Source organism: Marmota monax, unplaced genomic scaffold (genome assembly GCF_021218885.2).
Source record: "Marmota monax isolate L192 unplaced genomic scaffold, Marmota_monax_Labrador192_F-V1.1 WCK01_AAM20220418_F8-fsc00187, whole genome shotgun sequence".
NCBI lineage: Eukaryota > Metazoa > Chordata > Mammalia > Rodentia > Sciuridae > Marmota > Marmota monax.
In genome coordinates, this window is record NW_026694837.1 from 278881 (window position 1) to 298937 (window position 20057).

At 38.6% G+C, this 20057-nt stretch overlaps 1 protein-coding gene across 1 annotated transcript in view; it reads left to right on the forward strand.

The window, feature by feature from the left end:
- The window catches only part of Rcan2 (regulator of calcineurin 2), a 246490-nt gene that overhangs the window by 38766 nt on the left and 187667 nt on the right, over positions 1-20057 (forward strand). The window contains exon 2 of the mRNA XM_046426169.2: positions 4015-4241. Within this exon, the coding sequence (XP_046282125.1) occupies positions 4017-4241 (225 nt within the window). The 5' untranslated portion in view covers positions 4015-4016. The remainder of the gene's footprint in view (positions 1-4014; positions 4242-20057) is intronic.

Consider the following 20057-nt stretch of genomic DNA (forward strand, 5'->3'; position numbering starts at 1 on the left):
AGCAACTTAGTGAGATGCTGTCTTAAAATTTAAAAACATAGGTTGGAGATTTAGCCCAGTGGTTAGGTGCCCCTGGGTTCAATCCCCAGTACCAAACAAACAAAAAACTATACATATAAAAAGTGCACTGGAGGTCAGGCATGGTGGCACACACCTGTAATCCCAGTGACTCAGGAGGCTGAGGCAGGAGGATGGCGAGTTCAAAACTAGCTTCAGCAGTGGCTTAGGCACTAAGCAACTCAGTGAGACCCTGTCTCTAAATATGTGTGTGTGTGTGTGTGTGTGTGGCTGGGGATGTGGATCAGTGGTGGAGTGTCCCTGAGTTCAATCCCCGGTACCAAAATAAATAAATAAGTGCACTAGAACTAAATGTATCTAACAATTAACTATTAGGAGGAGGTTTCTCTGGATAGTAAGATTATGGTTTATTTTTCTTTTCTTATTTTTATCTTTCTGAATTTTTCAGTTCTTTTTGTAGTAAACTCATATAATCAAAAAGTATGAACATTATTTTTGTCATGCTCCATAGATCTTCTTAAATTTTAGCTAGATGAATCTTTTGAGTGATTCTTGCTTTTTTTCATTTGTAAAGTTATATTTAATAAATCAAACCTTACATTTAAATGAGAGGATTATTTTCATGATTTATGTATACATTTGAAATAAACAACATATTTTAAGTTGGTCATTATAATCCAATTGCTGGTCTGTTACTTCCTGAAAATGACTCCTTTTCATGTCATTCATTCATTAATCTTAACATCTTTTTGAGGACTATCTATATGTATCTGAAGATGTAAGGAGGAAGACAGCCCAATCTCTGCTCTCAGGAAATACCAGTTGAAGTTGAGATGTGGGTCAAAGAAAGCACTAACTCTAAGAGAGGGGGTTTCATTGGAGAAGGCTGAGTAGTGCGGGGTTGCGGGGGAACATACCCATGGGTGGTGGGCATACCTCCAGTTTAAGGCAGCTCTTCCTTTTGGAGGGCCAACCTCAGACTTAGAAATAAAATACAACACATGCACATTTTTTTGTTAGGCAAACAATGGTTGCCTCAAACGTTTCTTATTAGAGTTAAGACTTTTGAAATTAATTTTAAAAGATGAACCAGTTAGCTTGGTACTTGGGGCTTTCCATGTCCTTATTAGAAAGTTTTTCTCATCATCAAATTTTTCTCTTTTTTTTCTGTTTATTTGGGCTTCCTAAAGTTTAGTGATGATCCAAAAGCATAATTTCCTTGTTCTGAGATTATCCTAATGAAGTGTTTTATAGCACTTCATATTACATTCTCTTCTATTTAATGGTTAATGCTGATTCTGGTCACTTTGGTTCCTGCTTGATTCCTGTGCCTCCCCTTACTTTGCAGAGGGAGGCAGGGAGGTGATTTTGTTCTTACGTTATGAGGATAAACTGAGTCATTGAATGATCATGTGACTCCTCCAGATTATGAAATAAGCCAGTGATGGGAAATGAAAAGAGAAATTAGGGTTCGTTCATTGAAGCTCTGACTTCTAAAGTATTTCTCCATGTAAGTAGAGTGGGTTGTTTGCCAAAAATGCATTCACTCTTCAAATCTTTCCTGAAAGTAATGAGCTTAAAATAAAGTCTCATGAAGATAATCGTATTGTTACAGCTTAGAACAGAGGTTAAAGCTATTTGAGTAGATTAAAATGAGTCCTAAGTGAGGCTTATTATTTGGCCTATTTAATTTGTTCAGCATTGGATTTTAGTTTCTTTTTGGTGAAAGAATAATTGAAACATTCACAGAACATATGTAATAAAATTTGAGGACCAGTCTTTATTCACTCAAACTTTTATAAAGTAAAATGGACAAGCTTAAACATAAAACCAAAATTGACAATATCTATGGTTCATGCTACTGGATGATTATGAATGACTTCATGATCAAAATATTTTCCTATAATCTATTGATAGAAACATTGTTGTTTTGGTGTTCTTAGTAATTATTTTTACTAGTAAGGTATCTGGTATTCTAATAATACTCAATAATGACTGTTATTTATTTACACTAAAATATGAAGAACTATATAGATGAATAAAAATGAATGTATATGTGTTTTGAAGATGTCTAGCAGTTGAATTCCATTTATTTTAATTTTATTAGATCATTTTCCTTCTAATTGAAAATATTCATATAATTTAGGTGATTTATAGAATAAACCATACATCATATTTTAATGAAAATATTTATTTTATTATTATATACAGAAAATATTGCACTAGTTGGAGTTTTAAAAACTTCAGAATATAAGAATAGTTTTATCATATTTTATATAGAACAATTATTTTTTATTTACTACAATTACAGTGATTCCATTTACCATGATTACAGCACACTCCTAAATCCCAATGACTTGGGAGTCTGAGACATAAGCTCAAAGCCAGCCTCATCAACTTAGCAAGTCCCTGAGCAACTTAGTAAGACCTGTCTTAAAATAAAAATTAAAAATTAAACAAGTGGACTGGGAATGTGGCTCCATGGCTAAGTGCCACTGGATTCAATCCCCACTACTAAAACCAAAACCAAACAAAACAAACTGTGATTCAATTTTAGAATTATTACTCCAAATTATTGATTTTTTTTGCTTCTATCTCAACCAGAGATTTTATATGTAACTCATTATTGGTATGAGAAACTGCTTATCAAACTCTCATAGTGACTTTTCTAGGAAAAATTAAGAGGAAAAACAAAATCTCATCATCATGATTCAGAATTTGAAAGAGGTATAAGCAGAACCCGTGTGTTGGCGGGGGTCCCAGAAGTTGTCTGACTGAGCATCCTGAAGGCAGAGTGATGTTAATGGTGCCCACATTTCTGCCTTTACCCTGTGATGCTGGGCATGAAGAAAATCAAGCTCGATGGAGATGACTCAGTGACCACCTCATAATTGTCAGTTAGTCCTGCCTGTGTAACCATTGGCAAGTGTTTTCACTGACTGGTCTCTATTGAACTTTGGGAAGAAGAGTATTATAGGCATGAAAATAAACATGAAAAAAAAAAGTTCATGAGATCCTTGAAATATGTGGGGAGACAAACCAAATCTCCTGAATTATGTACCCAATATTATAAAAGCGAAACCTCTGCATTTGGGTCAATTATGGAAGGTTTAGGAAATGATAGAAAGATTGAACACAGACAGCTAGGCAAAATGAATATCATAAGGCTTCATGGGGATAGGAGGGAGAGGGATCTACAAAGCATGACTTAGCCAGGGTATTCCTCATTTTTCAAGATCTGGACAAGGCTTACAGTGACTTGCAGTAATTGTCCCATGCAGAAGAGGAAATAACAAGTATTGCATGTGTGTACATGTATTCTCATTGTGGACCAACAGTTAACTATTAGAGTCAATGGAATCAAGACTCAGGTGATTATGAGTTAGATCATATTTCTTTAAATTTCTGCTAATTTTGATAAGCTTCATTCCCATGGCAAAGGAGAGAGAGTTCTGGTGCCATATCTCTTGGGTTTGGATCCTAGCTTTGCCATTTTGTAATTAACCTTTTAAGGGCTACTTAATTGCTTTGTTCCTCTGTTTTCCCATATATAAAATGGGGATAATATTGGTGCCAACCTCATAGGTAATTGTGGAGATTAAATAGGTTTAATGCATGTAAATCATTTAGAATAATACCTGGAACTCAGCACATGACAGGCATCATTAGTATTAATAGTGGTGGTAGTCTCCAACTTTTTTGGGGAGTTGGGATTTACAAGTTTTTGTTTTAGTGCATTATAGTTGTGCATACTGATGGGATTTGTTTTTACATACTCATACATGTACACAATATAACTTTTATCTTGGTTTTGGTTTTGACCATAGAACTGACTGGGCGATTGCTCAGAAACAGAGCTGCCTGGGAAATTCTGAGTCAAAGAGAAATGGAATGATATGAACACTTCCCTATCCTGCCCCAAACTGTCCAGAACCTGAAAACTGAGTTTTAAGGAATTTGTTCAACTTTAATAAATATCTGTCTGTGTGTCTTCAGGAATGAGGGGAGAATCATACTTCATCGGAATGAGGAGCCTGGGGCAACAGGGGTACATCCCAGAAGATGGAGGGCTTCTCTTACTCTGCTGCATAGACAGGGACTGGGCCGTCACTCGGTGTTTCGCAGAGGAAGCCTTTCAAGCAATCACTGACTTCAACGATCTCCCCAACTCGTTGTTTGCATGTAATGTTCACCAGTCTGTGTTTGAAGGAGAAGAGAGCAAGGTAAGAAATTTCCTGTTCCTGAAATACGGAGAGATGTGGCATTTACACAACATATTGCCTTGTTCATTGGGGCTGATGTTTTTGAAAATGCTTAGTTGGCTCTGTTTTTGGCATATGTAACAGGATGACAAAAGCCGATTATGAGCTAGTTTTGAAGGAACACCCGACAAGGTTGTTGATGAGACTAATGCTAGATCAAATCGAGCCCTCTTCAAGTACATGCTCTTCTTCGCCCCTCTGCCTCCTACAGTTTGATGAATGCTCTCAAAGTGGCTTCTTACATTGTGATTCCTATTCCTCATCAGTTATTGGAAAAGAACAGTTCATTGACCATCTAACTTCTTCTTTATTCATTGATACTGAGAGGTATTGCTACATGTGTGTTGTAAGAACTGACTGACAGCAGTAATGCCTTGAACTGAAATGATTAGGGAATGAGGTTGTCCAGGTATAAACACTTTCTAGTTTCCCATATTAAGACACAAACTTGATTTGGAGTAAATGCTTTTGGAAATCATTGTAGACATTCCATTTGGAGATCTTTCTAAAGTTTATTTCAGATTTCTTTGGCTTTTTAATATTTGAATGGATCCAACCTTTCATGTAGATATAGAAACCTACTTATAAATAGTTACTATTAGACCATGTTGTAAAACATGGGCAACAGTTTAGGGGAAAGGGCCTTCTCCCCTAAATTGAAGAGCGTGGCTCTGTGTGAGATATAAAAGTAGGATTGATGATTGCTGTTTTATAAAAGTTAGCTTTTCTTGCCAACTATTGAAGTTTGAACTTCGTTGACTGAGCACAATTTTCTGAAAGTCTGATTTTGGGGTTTTATTGATGATTCAAACAATCCTAAGAACAACAGAGAAAAACCATTCTAGAGGGTTAGGAATTATTTCAAGCCATTTGAATATTTTATAACAATATTATTTTGGAATTAAATGATGAACTGAAAGTTAGTTGAAATACAGCAAATTTGTGTGATTGGAATTTTCAGGACTGTGATAACCAAGACTATTTAAAGTAAGACAGTAGTGCATCCCAAGGAAATCTGGAAATTATAAAATTATAGTAAATTGCAATGATTTACTAAAGGCAATTGAAATTATTATTAATATTTAAATTATATTCATTTAAATAAATAATATTTAAATTATCATTATTTAACTATGAATGAAGGGTCCATATTTTCTCATTATACCTTCTATTTATCTAAATATCACAACTAGAAGGGTCTGCCTTAAAGATTTAATGGGGTTTAATTCTCTCCTGAGAAATACTTCTAATAGATTGGAATAATAAGGTGTATGAAGGCACTAGTCATTTTAGAAGTACTATTCCTAATGGCCAATCAACTGACCCAAATTGGGGCCATTAAAGGATGGAAACTTGGGGACAGTTCATGGGAGTCTGCCTACATCTGGGCAGACTTCATCTTCTGATTTGTGGTTGGATAATAGATTACTAAGTATTTTCAATTAATTTGTGTACAAAGTTGGAGCATAGCATCTCAAGAAGAAGCATTGGTTTTAAAACAAAATATTGAGTCAAAGTAAACAAGATCTAGTTTAGTTGAGCAAGTTTCAAATGACTGGGATCCCACTTTTGTAGTCAAGGAGGTGGGAATTTAATTGGCCAATGTCTACACACTGAAACTTAGGAAATCCAACAGATAGTCTTCTAACTTGTGTGATCACACAGCCTCCATGTTTAGAGCATTTCTAGGATGCCAAGTAATCTGGTAGATTCAGCTTTGATGTAATTACACATACATGGTTTAAGGGTATGTGCAAGATAATTAGACACCAGATGGGTTAAGAATAGCCAGGAGGCACAATCATTAGAACTCGAGGAAAAGTGTTCAGGCAGCTTGGTGGCACCTCCTTTTCCCTGCCATGTGCTTCTCTTCACAATTCAGAACCTCAGAGTCTTCCCAGTAATGTAGCTAGAATTTGATCTGGAAAGTCCTCCAAATGCCTTTGTTAAAGGCTTGTTCCCCAGAGTGGCACTATTGGGAGGCTGCGTAACTTTTAAGAAGTGGAGTCTAGTGGGAGCTCTTGCAAGTCATGGAGGCTGAGGTGCCATTAAAGGGGACAGTAGGACCCCAGGCTCTTCCTCTTGCATTTTCTGCCCATGAAGTGAATGGTTTAGTTCCACAATGTGCTTCTGCTCTTATGTGCTGCCTCATCACAAGCTCAAAGTGACAAGCCAATTGATTGTAGACAGAGCTGAAATAAGCCTCTTCTCTCCCAGGTATTCATTACATAATAATAGAAAGCTAACACAGACCCATCAGTTTTCACTATCTTAATAAATTCCTTTATTTTATACCTTGTTTTCTCAATATTCTTTCCACAAGGTTCAGATTTATGAATATGAGCCATGAAGTCATGATGGGTATCTTTCCCAAAGGATAGACATTTTTAAGCACTGTGCTAAGTTGGTGGGGAGATATTTTTAGGCAGAGGGAAAAGAAGCACGAAATGTCTCCAGCTCTTCTTGTATTTGCCTGTGGGCAAGGCTGGCCATGGTAATTGTCTTTATGTCTGGCTTTGGGGAGACGAGTTCAGCAGTCTGGGATTTTATCATGGGGCTGATGCTTAGCATTCTTTTCGGATGTGCAGGTGCGTAGGTGGTCACATGCGTAACTTGCTTGAGCGAGTCCTTTATTTTTTGGCATAACCTCCTTTTGAATCATTGTGTCTTGACATTAATGAGTTTAGCCTACTTCTTGCAATTGTTCTGAAGTATTTGTTTTACATTTCTTACAAGGGTAAGAATTTAAGCTTTTGCTTTCTGGCACTCATGAGTGAATCTGAGAGCAATCTCTTTTCTATTTTCTCACATGTCTGAGAAACCTTTCCTGGGGACTTCTCCTTTGTGAGGTAATTTGGAGAGTGCTCAATTAGACTGCTCATAATATAGGTAACACCATAGGATATGACATTCTGGTTATGTTTGTTTCTGCTTATCAATGTGATCAATATTTTTAATGTTTTTATTTCTGCTATCCTTTTCAAATTCTAAGTCCTGACACCTAACATTCATTTTTAAACAGCTTTTTGAGGTCCACAAAACACATTCCAATTTTCTGTTAAGCAGAATTCTGTGAGATTGTATTTTGATTTGATGCTTTTGCAATGAATGAGCGCATACTTCAGTGTGGCTTGTTGTGGTCCAGATGGTTGAGATTTGTTTATATAACACAAAGGAGAACTGGAGCTGGAGGAAATTGGCATCTGAAACCAATAAATGCAGATTGCTGTTTGCATGCTACAGCTTGAAGTATAAATATTTTTGCATGAAACACATTTAGAACTGGGATCTTCACAGCATCCAACTCATAAAAGCTACTAAGGTTCATTTCCCTTCAGCATGCCCCCTCCTTGGCTTTGCCTTTTTGGGCCCCCTGGACTGCAGAAGTCTCAAGACAGATGAGGCTAGAGGAAATGTCCTCCAAACTGCCCAGGATCTGTGCTGGACTAGAAAATGGTCTGAAGCATAGGACATTGGTGTCCACTGGTCTCTAAAGGAGAACAGGGAAACAACTGCTATGAAACATTTATCCAAATTCAACTGAATAAGGAGAAGTCTGAAAGGTGACTTCATAATGTCCTTCAAATGGATGAATGCATTTAGTTTAGATAAGAATAAACATGGCAGCAAACACCTGTGGAGGTAGCAAACACATGTGTTGAGGTGCCAGGTGCTTTCCAAGTGATTTATAAACACTTGTACCTTCACAAATAGCCCTATGAGGACAGTGCCTTTCTGCCTTGTTACCTACTGGGCTCATGGCAGGGTGGTTAGCCCTGGACCTCACTGGCTAGTCCGCCCAGTATGCAAGCACAAGTAACTTGCGTTGTGTCTATGTCAAACATTTCACTTCTAATGCTGGGCCCTGAAGAATGTGCTTTTCACTCTGCTAGGGAAATTGACATTGTGCCAGCTAGTGCCTGTTAAGGCAGTTTGGGTCTCAGACTGAGGACAAGGACAATACAGGACAGAGTCCTAGCCAATCTATGACGAGCATGTAACTCAGCAAGAACCAACAAATAAGCAAACAAAAAAACCATTGCTACTTTAGCCCATTGATATGTGGGGGCTTGTTTTTAGAGTATAACTGAGTCCATCTAGGTTGATACAATGAGTGTCATTGTCCTCAGTTTTCAGAGGAGGACACTGATTTGCACAGATAGTTTGCCACAGTGTCACAGCTGGCAATGACTGAGACAGGGTTCAGACCTAGGCTGCCACGTTAATGGCAGCCAAGCTCTTACACATTAATGGCAGCCAGGCTCTTACATATTAAGCTTACTACTACCTCTCAGCATACAAATATTTATTGCAAACAGGTATGATAATTGTCTCTGGTGATACAAGGGTGAACAAGATACACATAGCTCATTGAATTTATAATCTATCAAGAGATATCAATTAAAAATAAGCCCACAGATAATATACACTAAGTGTTCAAGATAATGCCAAATCAAAAGGGCATTCAAAAGGTCATTTAGCATACAACTATATTTATTGCCTTTCTGTTTCTCCTCTACACACACAAAAAAAAATTAAAAAAAAAATAAAGTGGCATTTCTGCCAACCACTGTTAAAGAGTATATTCTACCACAATGGGTATGAGGTTGGAATGAGGTTGGAAATCCCGGGTCTATATTCTCTCAGTCTTGTGCTTCTTGCAAATGGATCATCTCAATTCATTGAGAGTGGGTAGAGTGATTCCAATATTCAAAGGTATAAAATTCTCATTCAACATGGCCTCTAAATGTCAATAAATTCCATCTTCAGGATCTTAGCCAAGGAAAGAATGGTCTAGTCTAATATTGTAGACATTATTAGGACACCCTAAAAAATTTTCAAAGCTAAATCTCCCCTATAAGCAGTTCCAGAATCTGAATATCTTTGAAAGTGAGACTTTTTTTTCATAGTTCATTTTGAGGCAAAATCTCATTTGACCTAATTTATTTAAAATATGACCAGAAGAAAAATCCCCTCATGGTGTGAATATTCTGTTTCTCTGCAGATTCCTGTTTTTAATTACACATAGCCCCAGACATTGGAGGGACATTACACAATAGGAGGCATGTGTGGTGTATTATATTTCTAGAACCCCAAATTCGAATCCCAAACATATCAGGCCTCAAGGGTGTCAGATTTGTAACATATTACAGATCTCAAGGAAGAAAGAAACTATAATATCTCAGGGAAATGCGAATTTAAACCATAAGTTGATATTACTTTGCATTATGTAGATATAAGTTGTAAATCTATAAGATATGAACATGAGGCTACATCCCTTGTTCAAAAAGAATGAGTTAATCACTGAAATATGAAATGCCATCAAGATAAGCAATTAAATGTCCCCATAATGTTGTTTTTAATTGAAAAGTAGAAATTATATATATTTATTGTGTACAATATGATGTTTTGAAATATGTCCACATTGTACAATGGCTAATTAGAATTAATTAACATGTGCATTAGTTCATATACTTTGAATAATGAGAACATGGTTAAAACCTACCTTTTTGATCATTTTCAAAAATACAATACATTATTATTAACAGTAGTTATCATGTTGCACAACAAATCTCATGACCTTGTTCCTCCTTTCTAACTGAAATTTTGTATTCTTTGACAAACATCTTTCTAAACTATCCCCTTCTCCAGCACCTGGTAACCACCCTTCTATTCTCTGCTTCTGAGTTCAACTATCTTTCTTTCTTCCATATTTATTTTTGCAGTGCTGGGGATCAAACTCCCGGCCATGAGCATACTAGACAAGCATTGTACCACTGCCTGGCTTATTTACCTAACACAATGTTCTTCAGGTTTGTTTCTTGATTTTTGTTTTGTTTTGTTTTGTTTTTCAGTGATGAGAATAGAACCCAGGGCTTAGCACCTTAGCATATACTAGGCAAGCACTCTGCTGCAGAGCTACAACCTGAACCCTGGTTTATTCATGTTATCACAATGACAGAATTTCCCACTTCTAATAGGCAGATTATTTTCTTTATCCATTCATCATTTGATGGACACTTAAATTGATTCCTTATCTTGATTACTGTGAATAATGCTACAATAAACACAGGGGCACAGATATCTCTTTGAGATATTCATTTTATATCCTTTGGGTATATACCCAGTAGTGGAATTGCTAGATGACATAGTAGTCTTATTTATTTATTTATTTACTTACTTATTTATTGGAGCCTCTATACTGTTTACCATAATGGCTGTACATTTACATTCCCACCAACTGTGTACACGTGTTCCCTCTTCTCATAGCCTCTCTACCACTTGCTGACTCTTGTCTTTTGGATAATAGCCTTTCTAACAGGTGTGAAGTAATATCACATTATGGTTTAAATTTGCATTTCCCTGAGATATTATAGTTTCTTTTGTCCTTCAGATCTATAAATATTCATTTTATATATTTATATACTCTAATGTTGGTTGCATATATTGTGATATCTTCTTGTGGAATTGATTCCTTTGTCACCTTCTTTATCCCTTTTTATGGTCTTTGACTTCAAGTCTATTTGCTGAATTATTTCTATCTATTTTCTTGAATTTCATTCGCTTCCTTAAGACTATTCTGAATTCTTTGCCAGGCAGCTCATAAATCTATTTTTTTTTTTTTGGTACCAGGGATTGAACCCAGGGATTCTCAACCACTGAGCCATATCCCCCGCCCGCTGCACCCCCACCCCCCGCCCTTTTTCTCAGGGTCTTTCTGAGTTGCTGGGGCAGTCTTTGAACTTGCAATTACAGGTGTGCACCACTGTGCCTGGTCAAATCTTCAATTCTTTAGGTTTAGTTACTAGTGGTTGATTTTGTTCCTTCAGTGGTGTTATGTTTCCCCTGTTTCTCTTGATCCCTGTGGCTGAGAATTAGTGTCTGTGCACTTGAAGAAGTAGGAATTGTTTCAGTCTTTGGGGAAGTCTTTTACCAGTCAGTCCATCATGACATTCTAGACAGCTCCCTGGTGTGGTCTATGGGTGGGCTTGTTTCTGGAATCCTCAGGCAGGCCAGCATTGTGCCTGGGTTGGAAAGTTAGCAGGCCCAGTGCTTCGTCTGTGGAGTTGGGTCTGGAGCCTGGATCTGGTGGGATGGACCCGTTGATTACATCTGTGGGAGTGGCTGGTGCATAGGTTTAAAAGCGCACAGCTGGAACAGAGGTGATTCTTGAATCTGAGTCTGCAGAAGCCAGCTAGGTGCTAGGATAGGCCTGGTGACCAGGTCCTTTGGGACATGCCTAGGGTCTGAATCTATGGGTACTGCTCTGAAACTGGAGTGGGACTTGAGCTTGTGTCAATAAGTTGGTCCTGGAACCTTTATCCATGGAGCTGGCCTGACACTGGTTCCACCGAGGTAGTCTAGGACTCTGGGTTTGCTGCAGTCTGGGGCCACTGACTTAGATACAGAGACAGGTTTGGGGCCTGGGTCTGAAGGGGCCTGTCTGGAGACAGAGATGGAAAGTTCTGGCCTGAAACCTGGGTGTTCAGGACTGGAACCTGATTTCACAGGGGTGTGTTGCTAGTGCCTGAGACTATAGAGGCCATCCAGAAATGGGATATAATGGTTCAGGCCTAGACCCTGGGTCTGCTGGAGCAGGCCTAGACTGTGACTCTGCTGGGAGTTAGAACTGTAAGAAATACATTGGAGCCTGAGGCTTCAGGGACTAACCTGGTGGCTTGGGCTTCAGGTGCTAACCTGATGACTAGGGTTGCAAAGGGCTCATATCTATTGGAAATAAAGGGTGTATTAAAACCAGAATGAACCTCGTGCATGAATACTACCTGAGTGGGCTTCCCTGAGTCAAATTCCGACACTTGCTGAGTCTACTTCTTTGAGTGCCTATAGTTTACAGCCTGTGGCCTTGACCTGATATCACTGCTCATGCTGCCCCAACCCTTCATCCCAGCTCCTGACCATTGATCTGATCTGTGTTCATAGGAGAGCATCCTGGCCCAATAACCAATAGGTGGTTATTCTTTTCTTCATTTCACTTTCTTCTCCAGACCCTGAAATCCTTAAAAGCAGGCAAAGTTTGGATTATTCTTCTTTGTAAAATTTCCAGCACCTCCCACTGGGTCTGACATGCAACAGATGCTCAATCAATATTGAATTGAACTGCCACTGAAACGGTGACCAAAGACATGGAAATATGCATTTTCCAGGAATATCTGATTATTTAGAGATATTGGAAAGAGTAGAGCAAGATTTCCTGATTTCTAAGTTAGTTCATGACTCTCCATGCCTTCCTATCTCTAAATCCTACTACAGAAAACAGGTGCTAGGAAGCTAGGAACAGAGTGGCCTCTCCATCAGCATGAACTTTCAAGTAAAAGAATTAAGGCAGGAAGAACTCTGGCAATTCACCTCCAACACCCATGCAAGTGTGAGCGCATAGAATCTAAGTCACTCCTATAGTTAGGACATGACAGTTACAGGATTAAAGAAAGCTGTTTTACATGTCGACTTATATTTTTGGGATGCTTAAAACTCTTTTTCTTTTTTCACTTTTTACTTGCTGTGTTATAGTTGTGCATAATGGGATGTGTTGTTATATAGTTACACAAGCTCACAATATAACAACATATTTTAGCTATTATTCTCTGGTTATTTTCCATTTCCCTTCCCTCTTCCTTTACCCCGGTCCCTTTCCTCTATTCTACTGATTTCTCTTCAGTTTTCATGAGACACCCTCATCCCACATTTCTTTTCCTTTTTCCTCTCCAGTTTCCACATATGAGAGAAAATACATGAGCCTTGACCTTCTGAGTTTGGCTTATTTTGCTTAACAAAATGTTTTCAAATGCCACTCACATTCCTGCAAATAACATAATTTCATTTTTCTTTATGGCTGAATAAAACTCCATCATGTATACATACCACATTTTCTTTATTCATTCACCCATTTATTGATGGACACCTCGGCTGATTCCATAGTTTGGCTATTGTGAATTGTGCTGCCATAAACATGAGTATGCATGTGTGATAGTATGAAGTTTTAGAGGCGATTGACTCATTTATAGTAAGCCAACTGAGTAAACAATTAATTATAAGCATCTTAAGCAAATTTGTTTTTACAACTACCCCCAGAGAAGAAAACTTAGAGAAAACAGAAAAAAAAGGAGAGGAAAAATAGCAACGGAAACCAAACAAGTCTGGTGCTTTGGAAGACCCTATAAAACATGGAAAGGGAAGGATTTAAGTCTGGTTGAAAAATTTACACCAAGGATGTATAGCAAAGGTTGACATGAAGATGATAATTTATTGTAGTTTAAGTAAGCATTGGTTTACTTAAACTACAGTTTGCAAAATTAAAATGATCTATAGCAACTTGAGGGCACGAAATGATAACCATGCACGAATTTTAAACATTAAAGCAAGCAACAGTTAAACCAGACATCAGATCTTTAAGAAGTATTTAGGAGTTTAATTTTTTTTCTCTTGTTATTTTTATTTGTAGGTAAAAATCACATTTATTTGTATTTGTTAGTTATTTTGAGAGCATTTCAATTGTAAAAGGACAGTGCTATCATAACATGCGGTATGTTGGTCCTGTATTTTTTTGCTTCTGGATGGTGACTGGGAACCACAATTAGTCACCTTTAATCACTCAGGGGCACCTGCCAAATGAGAGGCCCAGTGTGGGGCAGATTTGAAAGCTGCTGTAGGACATTCCCTGGAACTTAACCTTTCTCCAAGTGACTAAAATATTCCAGAGGCATATTTAGTATCTTGCTTTTCCACAGTACTAAGTGGCTCCCTAAGGCCCGAGAGCCTGGCAAGCCACTCTAAATGTCCCACTTAACTACCTGGAAATGATTGGAGCAATGGAAAGAATTGAACAGGGCTGAAAGTATTTGGTTTCTGTGCCCAAGAGTGAGTGAGCACAAATTCTTGGTGAGACCTGTGGGAAAAGGCTTCCATGTTCCATTTAACTTGTGATAATATTAAAGAGGGACACAGAGTCTTTACCTCTTTTGGGGGAAAAAAAATCAAAGGTACTTGGAATTCACTTCATGTGGTTTCCAAGCACTGGTTCTAAAAAAAAAAAATACTGGACGGTGACTTCGTGGATTATTAGAAGTTACCTCTGTGGATAGAAGTAGTCTCAGGGCATACTGCCCAGGATAAGGAAGCTGACCTTGTAAACAGGGTGCTCTTTCCTCTGCAGGCTAGGTGCATTTCTGACCAGAGTGGATGGTTTGGTGCAGAGAGAAAAGACTTCATTTCATCCTCCACTCTTCCAGGACCAGGAGCCCTGACAGGTGCACAAAAGGCACAAGCATCTTGATGGCCCTGGTCAGAGTGAAATAATTTTGAATTATTCAAATTTAAAATAATCTATAAGTCCAATGATAACTACTGAAATATGTTACCTATGAACATTCCTTTTTCATGAGGCAGGTTCAGAGATGGAGCCCAGGGGAGGGATGAGCTTAATTATTTTATTTTCCTCACTTTCAACAGCTGAAGAGAGGATGGGCTTCAACCTGTCTTTCTTGGATTCCTTGATTCTGGTCTCAGTTTGGTGGTCAGGTACTTCTTGACTGACTCAGAAATGATCAGAGAAAGTCAGGAGCTTTTGATGTGAACTTTAAAACTCCACAGAGGTATCCATCTCAGCAGGCCTGGCATTTAGCTCCATGGAAGAGATCAGTGTTATATAGATGGGCGGAGTGCCAGGGCCATTAATACCAAGTGATATTTACTCTGTGAGAGTGAGGCCATTCACGTGTTATGTGTATTTACTTCTTATCTGCTCATTTATAATTTTTCCATATGGTGCTCAACTGTATTCCTCTACCTGTTTAGCAGAATGGATATATACAAACAGAACTAATTAAGTTTAATCAGTGTCTGGTAACATTTGGGTAATGTTCTGTTTTACTCAGAATGTTGTATCATACAGAAGGACCATTGTTTTAACCATAAACATCAGAATCTCTCTCAGTATTTCCGGGGGCGGGATGACTCACTGACCACGGTTATGATTTTTTATCAACATGTTGAAATGCTTTTCCTTTCACTTTGTTGAAAACCTATATCTTCTCCCTAAATTTGTAATTCTTATTAAATCCAAGTTGATATATAATGATGATATTTTATTTATTCATAGGATGCACTGCCTTCTAGGATGGTCTAGTCTTCCATTCCTGCAGGATGTGTTTTGAGGGCAGTAGAAGAGCTCCTCATTCTTCTGACCCCCAGACTTCCCCATGGTCTTTACATACCATGTGGGCCTCACAAGAGGCAGAAGAGCCCAGGGAAAGGGCTTTGGATCCAGAAGCTCTTGGTTCCAAATCCTGCTTCTATTACCTTCTACTTATGGGATCTTGTCCAACTTACCATCCTCAGTTCCTCAGTTCCCTTTCTGTAAAATGGGGTCAAGATATCTTCATTATAGGTTTGTTCTGTGATGGCCGAGGAGGAGGCACAATGGGTAGAGGAGGGAGCACAGTGGGAGCCTTGGTAAACTTCAGTTCCATTTCCCTCCCTTTTCATTCCCCTCCCCACTATCTAAATCTGTGACTGCCTTTCACTGGTTCAAAGGAGAAAGGAGCTTTTCTAAAGACCAAGTGCTTTTCTAGAAGCATGTGAGCTAGACAACTGGGGTGCTATGGAAGTTGAAAGGACGACTTAGGCTGCTTAGAGCAGGATCACAACCAAGTTGTGCTTTTATATCAGACCCTCTGGTATTAAGGAAGTTTAATCTTGGTCTTTGCCACTCTTTCTGCATTTGTTGTAGGATACCCCTTATTCACTGCTCCCCATGTCTTTTAAAACTACTGTCAGGAAAACTTAATTTATTCTTGGGAACTGATATTTTTTTCTTACTGGGACGGTTAGGTGGCTTTACATATTTTTCCTTTTCCCTGAATTGAATTAAAAATTAATAGAGCAGCATTATTTTTACTGGTTTTGAAAATTCTCTTATAATAACTTAATTATGTTTAATTAAGTTGCTAAGAGCCACAGCCAAGTAATATGATGCATGTCATTTTTGGTTGAAAGGTGACGCCAGCAAGCCATTGAGATGATATGATTGTGTTAAGATCTGCATTCATATGGATATTGGACTCCTGCTGTCCGCCTTGGCCTGCTTCGGGACTCCTGGAGAGTTCCCATTGGTTGGGGAAATGCAGTAGGAGGGAATTCCGGAGGAGGGACTTCCTGTTGGGGTCCAGGAGACTACCGCGTGGGTCTGTCGGCAATCTTCCGGGGAGCATACGGGGCATTGGCGGCAGTTATAAGTACTTCAATGATCACCTCTCAACCTATGTAGAAGCTGGCTAGTGCTCATTAAGAATGTATTTGCAGATTTTCAAATTCCACTGCAAATAGGAAAAGAAAAATCACCTAAATTAGTAAAATATATGATGTTTTTTAAAATAATATATACATGAAAAAAAATTTTCTTGCTGTAATTCATTGTTGAAATAATTTTTAATCATCTTTAAGGAAAAATGAAACTATCAGTCACAGTCATGTCTTCCACACCTATGCACTGTCTTGATCTACATGTTTCTGGAACTATAAGTATAACTATCTTAAATGACTCTTAAATCTAATTATTTTAATATTGACTTGTGAGAAAATGAACACATACAAGCCATTTGAGGGTATGAGTGTTTAAGTTTGTCTTTATAATAACTCATTTTTTGAACCCTGAACACCTAGAGATGAATTACTTTATGGAAAGTTACTGTAGTTCCAATGTCTGATGCTTTCCCTCAAAGGGACTGTTTTCTTCATTGGCATTATGTTCTATCAAGTTGCAGAACTTGGAATAGAAGTCCACTTAAACATTATCACTGAGTGGCAGGCTTTGCAAGGGGCACATGAGAGGAGAGGAGTTTGGCTTCTCATTAACCTCTTCAGACATTTCAGGGAAGGAGTCCTCAGTGGCAGAAGGTTGGCACTGATAACCTGTGTTCACTAAAATTGCTTCTTCTGGATACTCTTGCTCTAAATGTGGGGCCAGGGGCATCATGAGTTAGAAAGAGGAGACACGAGCAAGTACATGTTGGGTTTCCCAGCTCTGCTGTGTCCAGCTTCCTGTTGACAACAGGGCTCACAGCCCCAGGGGTTGCGCCTCACCAAACCATCTGAGTTCATGTGTCTAAGTGAGTATGGTCCCTTTCAAAGGGACTCCTCTTCTAGCATCGCTGAGGGTGCATCCTACAACATTTTGAGTGGTGTAAAGCCTTTTTACTTAGGGTAGGTTTGAATTTGTGGAAACAAACATTATTTTGAATTATTTCTAGTAACCCTGATAGATAGCCAGCCTGAGTAAAATAATTTTCACTTAAAAACAGCATGCACATAAACATTATAATGAGAAATATCTACAAAATGGAGGAATGATTTTCCCTTGCAGCTTGAGAACTGGTTTTTGGGAATTCCAGAAAAGCACAGTGAAAACAGTGTGGTAACAAGGTCACCTTTTTGAAAAAGAAACACACTGTACATGTAAAACCCAGTGGGTTACATCAGATGCAGAGTTTTGTTGTAATTATACTCTTTTACAAGACTCCCATTCTGGACTTTCAGACATATTTCTTGCTTTGTTTCTTGCTAAAAAGAGTAAACTTGAAGAACAAATAGATGGGCACTGTGGTGTGAAGAGCATCCTGTCCCCAGGTGTTTTCTTGCAATGATCTAGAGTCTTTTGGAACTTGAAGGCTATTTGCTAAATGAACCCCTTTTCAATAAATATTCCCCTAGGAGATATTATAGCCTAAAATAGCCTAAAATACACAAGTACCCAGAGAAGAACAGTGACCCGTAAATATGCTAACAAGGATACTGCAACAGTCAATTATACTGAACCATCAATTATTTAATAATTATTGAAAATATACACTACAAGGCCAAAAGCACTACACATCCCAAGTAGTGCTTTTGGCCTTGAAAGGTAAAGAAGATACAAGCCTTCATGAAACTTAATGTTCACTGGGGTCCAATAATTATAGCACAAGTTAGGTAAAGTGAAAGATCAAGACTGAAGAATGGGCACCCACAAGGAAATAGGGAAGGCACTAGGATTTTTTTTTTAATTCTATTCAGAGCAAAGAAGGGGCTCAGTCTTTCCTGGCAGCCACTTTCCTTAGGGTGGTCAGGATGTTGCTCATCTCCTCTTGCTTCCTCTTAGCATAATTGTGTATGTTCACCTTTTTCTTGGTGACCTTGACAGCCATCTTGTCCCTGACCTTGGGCAGCTCAGATGGGATGAAGCCACACACTTCTCAGATCCCCTCCTGCTTGAACTTTCCTGGCGAGGTACCCACAACAGCTACTGTGCCTTGATTTGCTCCTGTTCTTGATCACTTTGTGGCCCTTGTTGGCCCATGGCCATGGAACAGCCCAAAAACATGCTGCTGGACTTCAGTGGCTACTGTGGTGGAAGGGTAGAGTCTGTTTTTGTTCTTTGTTTTATGCTATACCTTGCATATGTACAATAGTCTCTGAATGAACCCATCCTAGGCCTGAAATGTGCTGGCTGTGGTGACTTGAGAACGTGATTTTTCAAGCCCTCTTCTTGTGTAATCAGCTTTGCTGTCCTTCCTCGTGGACTTGTTTTGAAAGGATGACTGATAAAAGTGGGTGGCAGAAGCAAGGAACTGTCTTTGATTTTGGCAGGAAACTCTTCTCCAAGTAAACCAAGCTATAGTGACCAGCAAGGGATGAATAGCACATTTTATATGCAAACCCACGTGTCCTAATTTTCTCCTTCAGTGTGTGAAATTTTTGCTTTCCTCAGAAGGTGAGCTGTGAGCTAGTTTATTTTAAAAACTGCGACCTGTGAGGGGAGAGGGTGTTCTTTGACAACATTACATCATCGAAGCCTCTAGGTGTTGAGTCATCATTATTTTTAGGCAGCTCTATGCTTTTTTTGGTTATTCTAAGAATAGCCCCTGTGCCTGGACTCCACAGAAAGTCACCTCAGTAAAGATACTGTCACTGCTCAGCAGTTGGAATGGAATGCCTCCTTAAATTTCAGGTCCCAAGCATGCTTTTTAGAATTCTACCTCCAAACATTCTGCCTTTTTGAGTTTTTGTAGTCAACACAATGACTATCAGGGGCTGTCATTCAAAATTGTTCAGCTCTTTGCTAACTGTACTTATTGCTGTGAAAAACAACAATATTTATAAGGACAACAAACTAAAATGCCATCCTTATTCAAGGGCTTCTGACTGTCTATACTCAAAACCCATTGGGTTTTGTGAAAACCTTAATCAGTGATTTTTACCCAACTTGTAGGTTTGTCAAGATGGAATTCTTTGCCATGTGTTTTACAGATTAAGTGATTCTAGATGCCTCCATGTCAGGTTACGCAGGGGTGATACTTTGGAATCTATCAAGTAAAAACAGCCAACACAAATATCATTATAGCATAGGAAACTAAATAAGCACATAAACTGTAAACCAACTGCATTAGAATTTGATGACAGGGCAATAAAAGGGATTGAGCAAGTCCAGAAATGGAACTTTGTGGGTCAGCATGGAGTCTGGTCTTCCCATTGCCTGGTTGGAGCATATGCCTAAATATGATCAATTTATTTTATGTGGCACTTCAAAGCTCATCAGAGTACTCATGCTTTGTGAGTGTAGCCAAATGCTTTTCCAACTGAAGCATAAATGGAAGCAGCTGCTTGAAATAAAATGAAACAGTTGTTTAACATTAAGTGATAGTGTGCCTTTTTGAGTCTTAAGGTGACAGATGAGCCATCAAGTCTAAATGTGACTGCAAGGACCAGAGCATGCTGGGAAGGCTG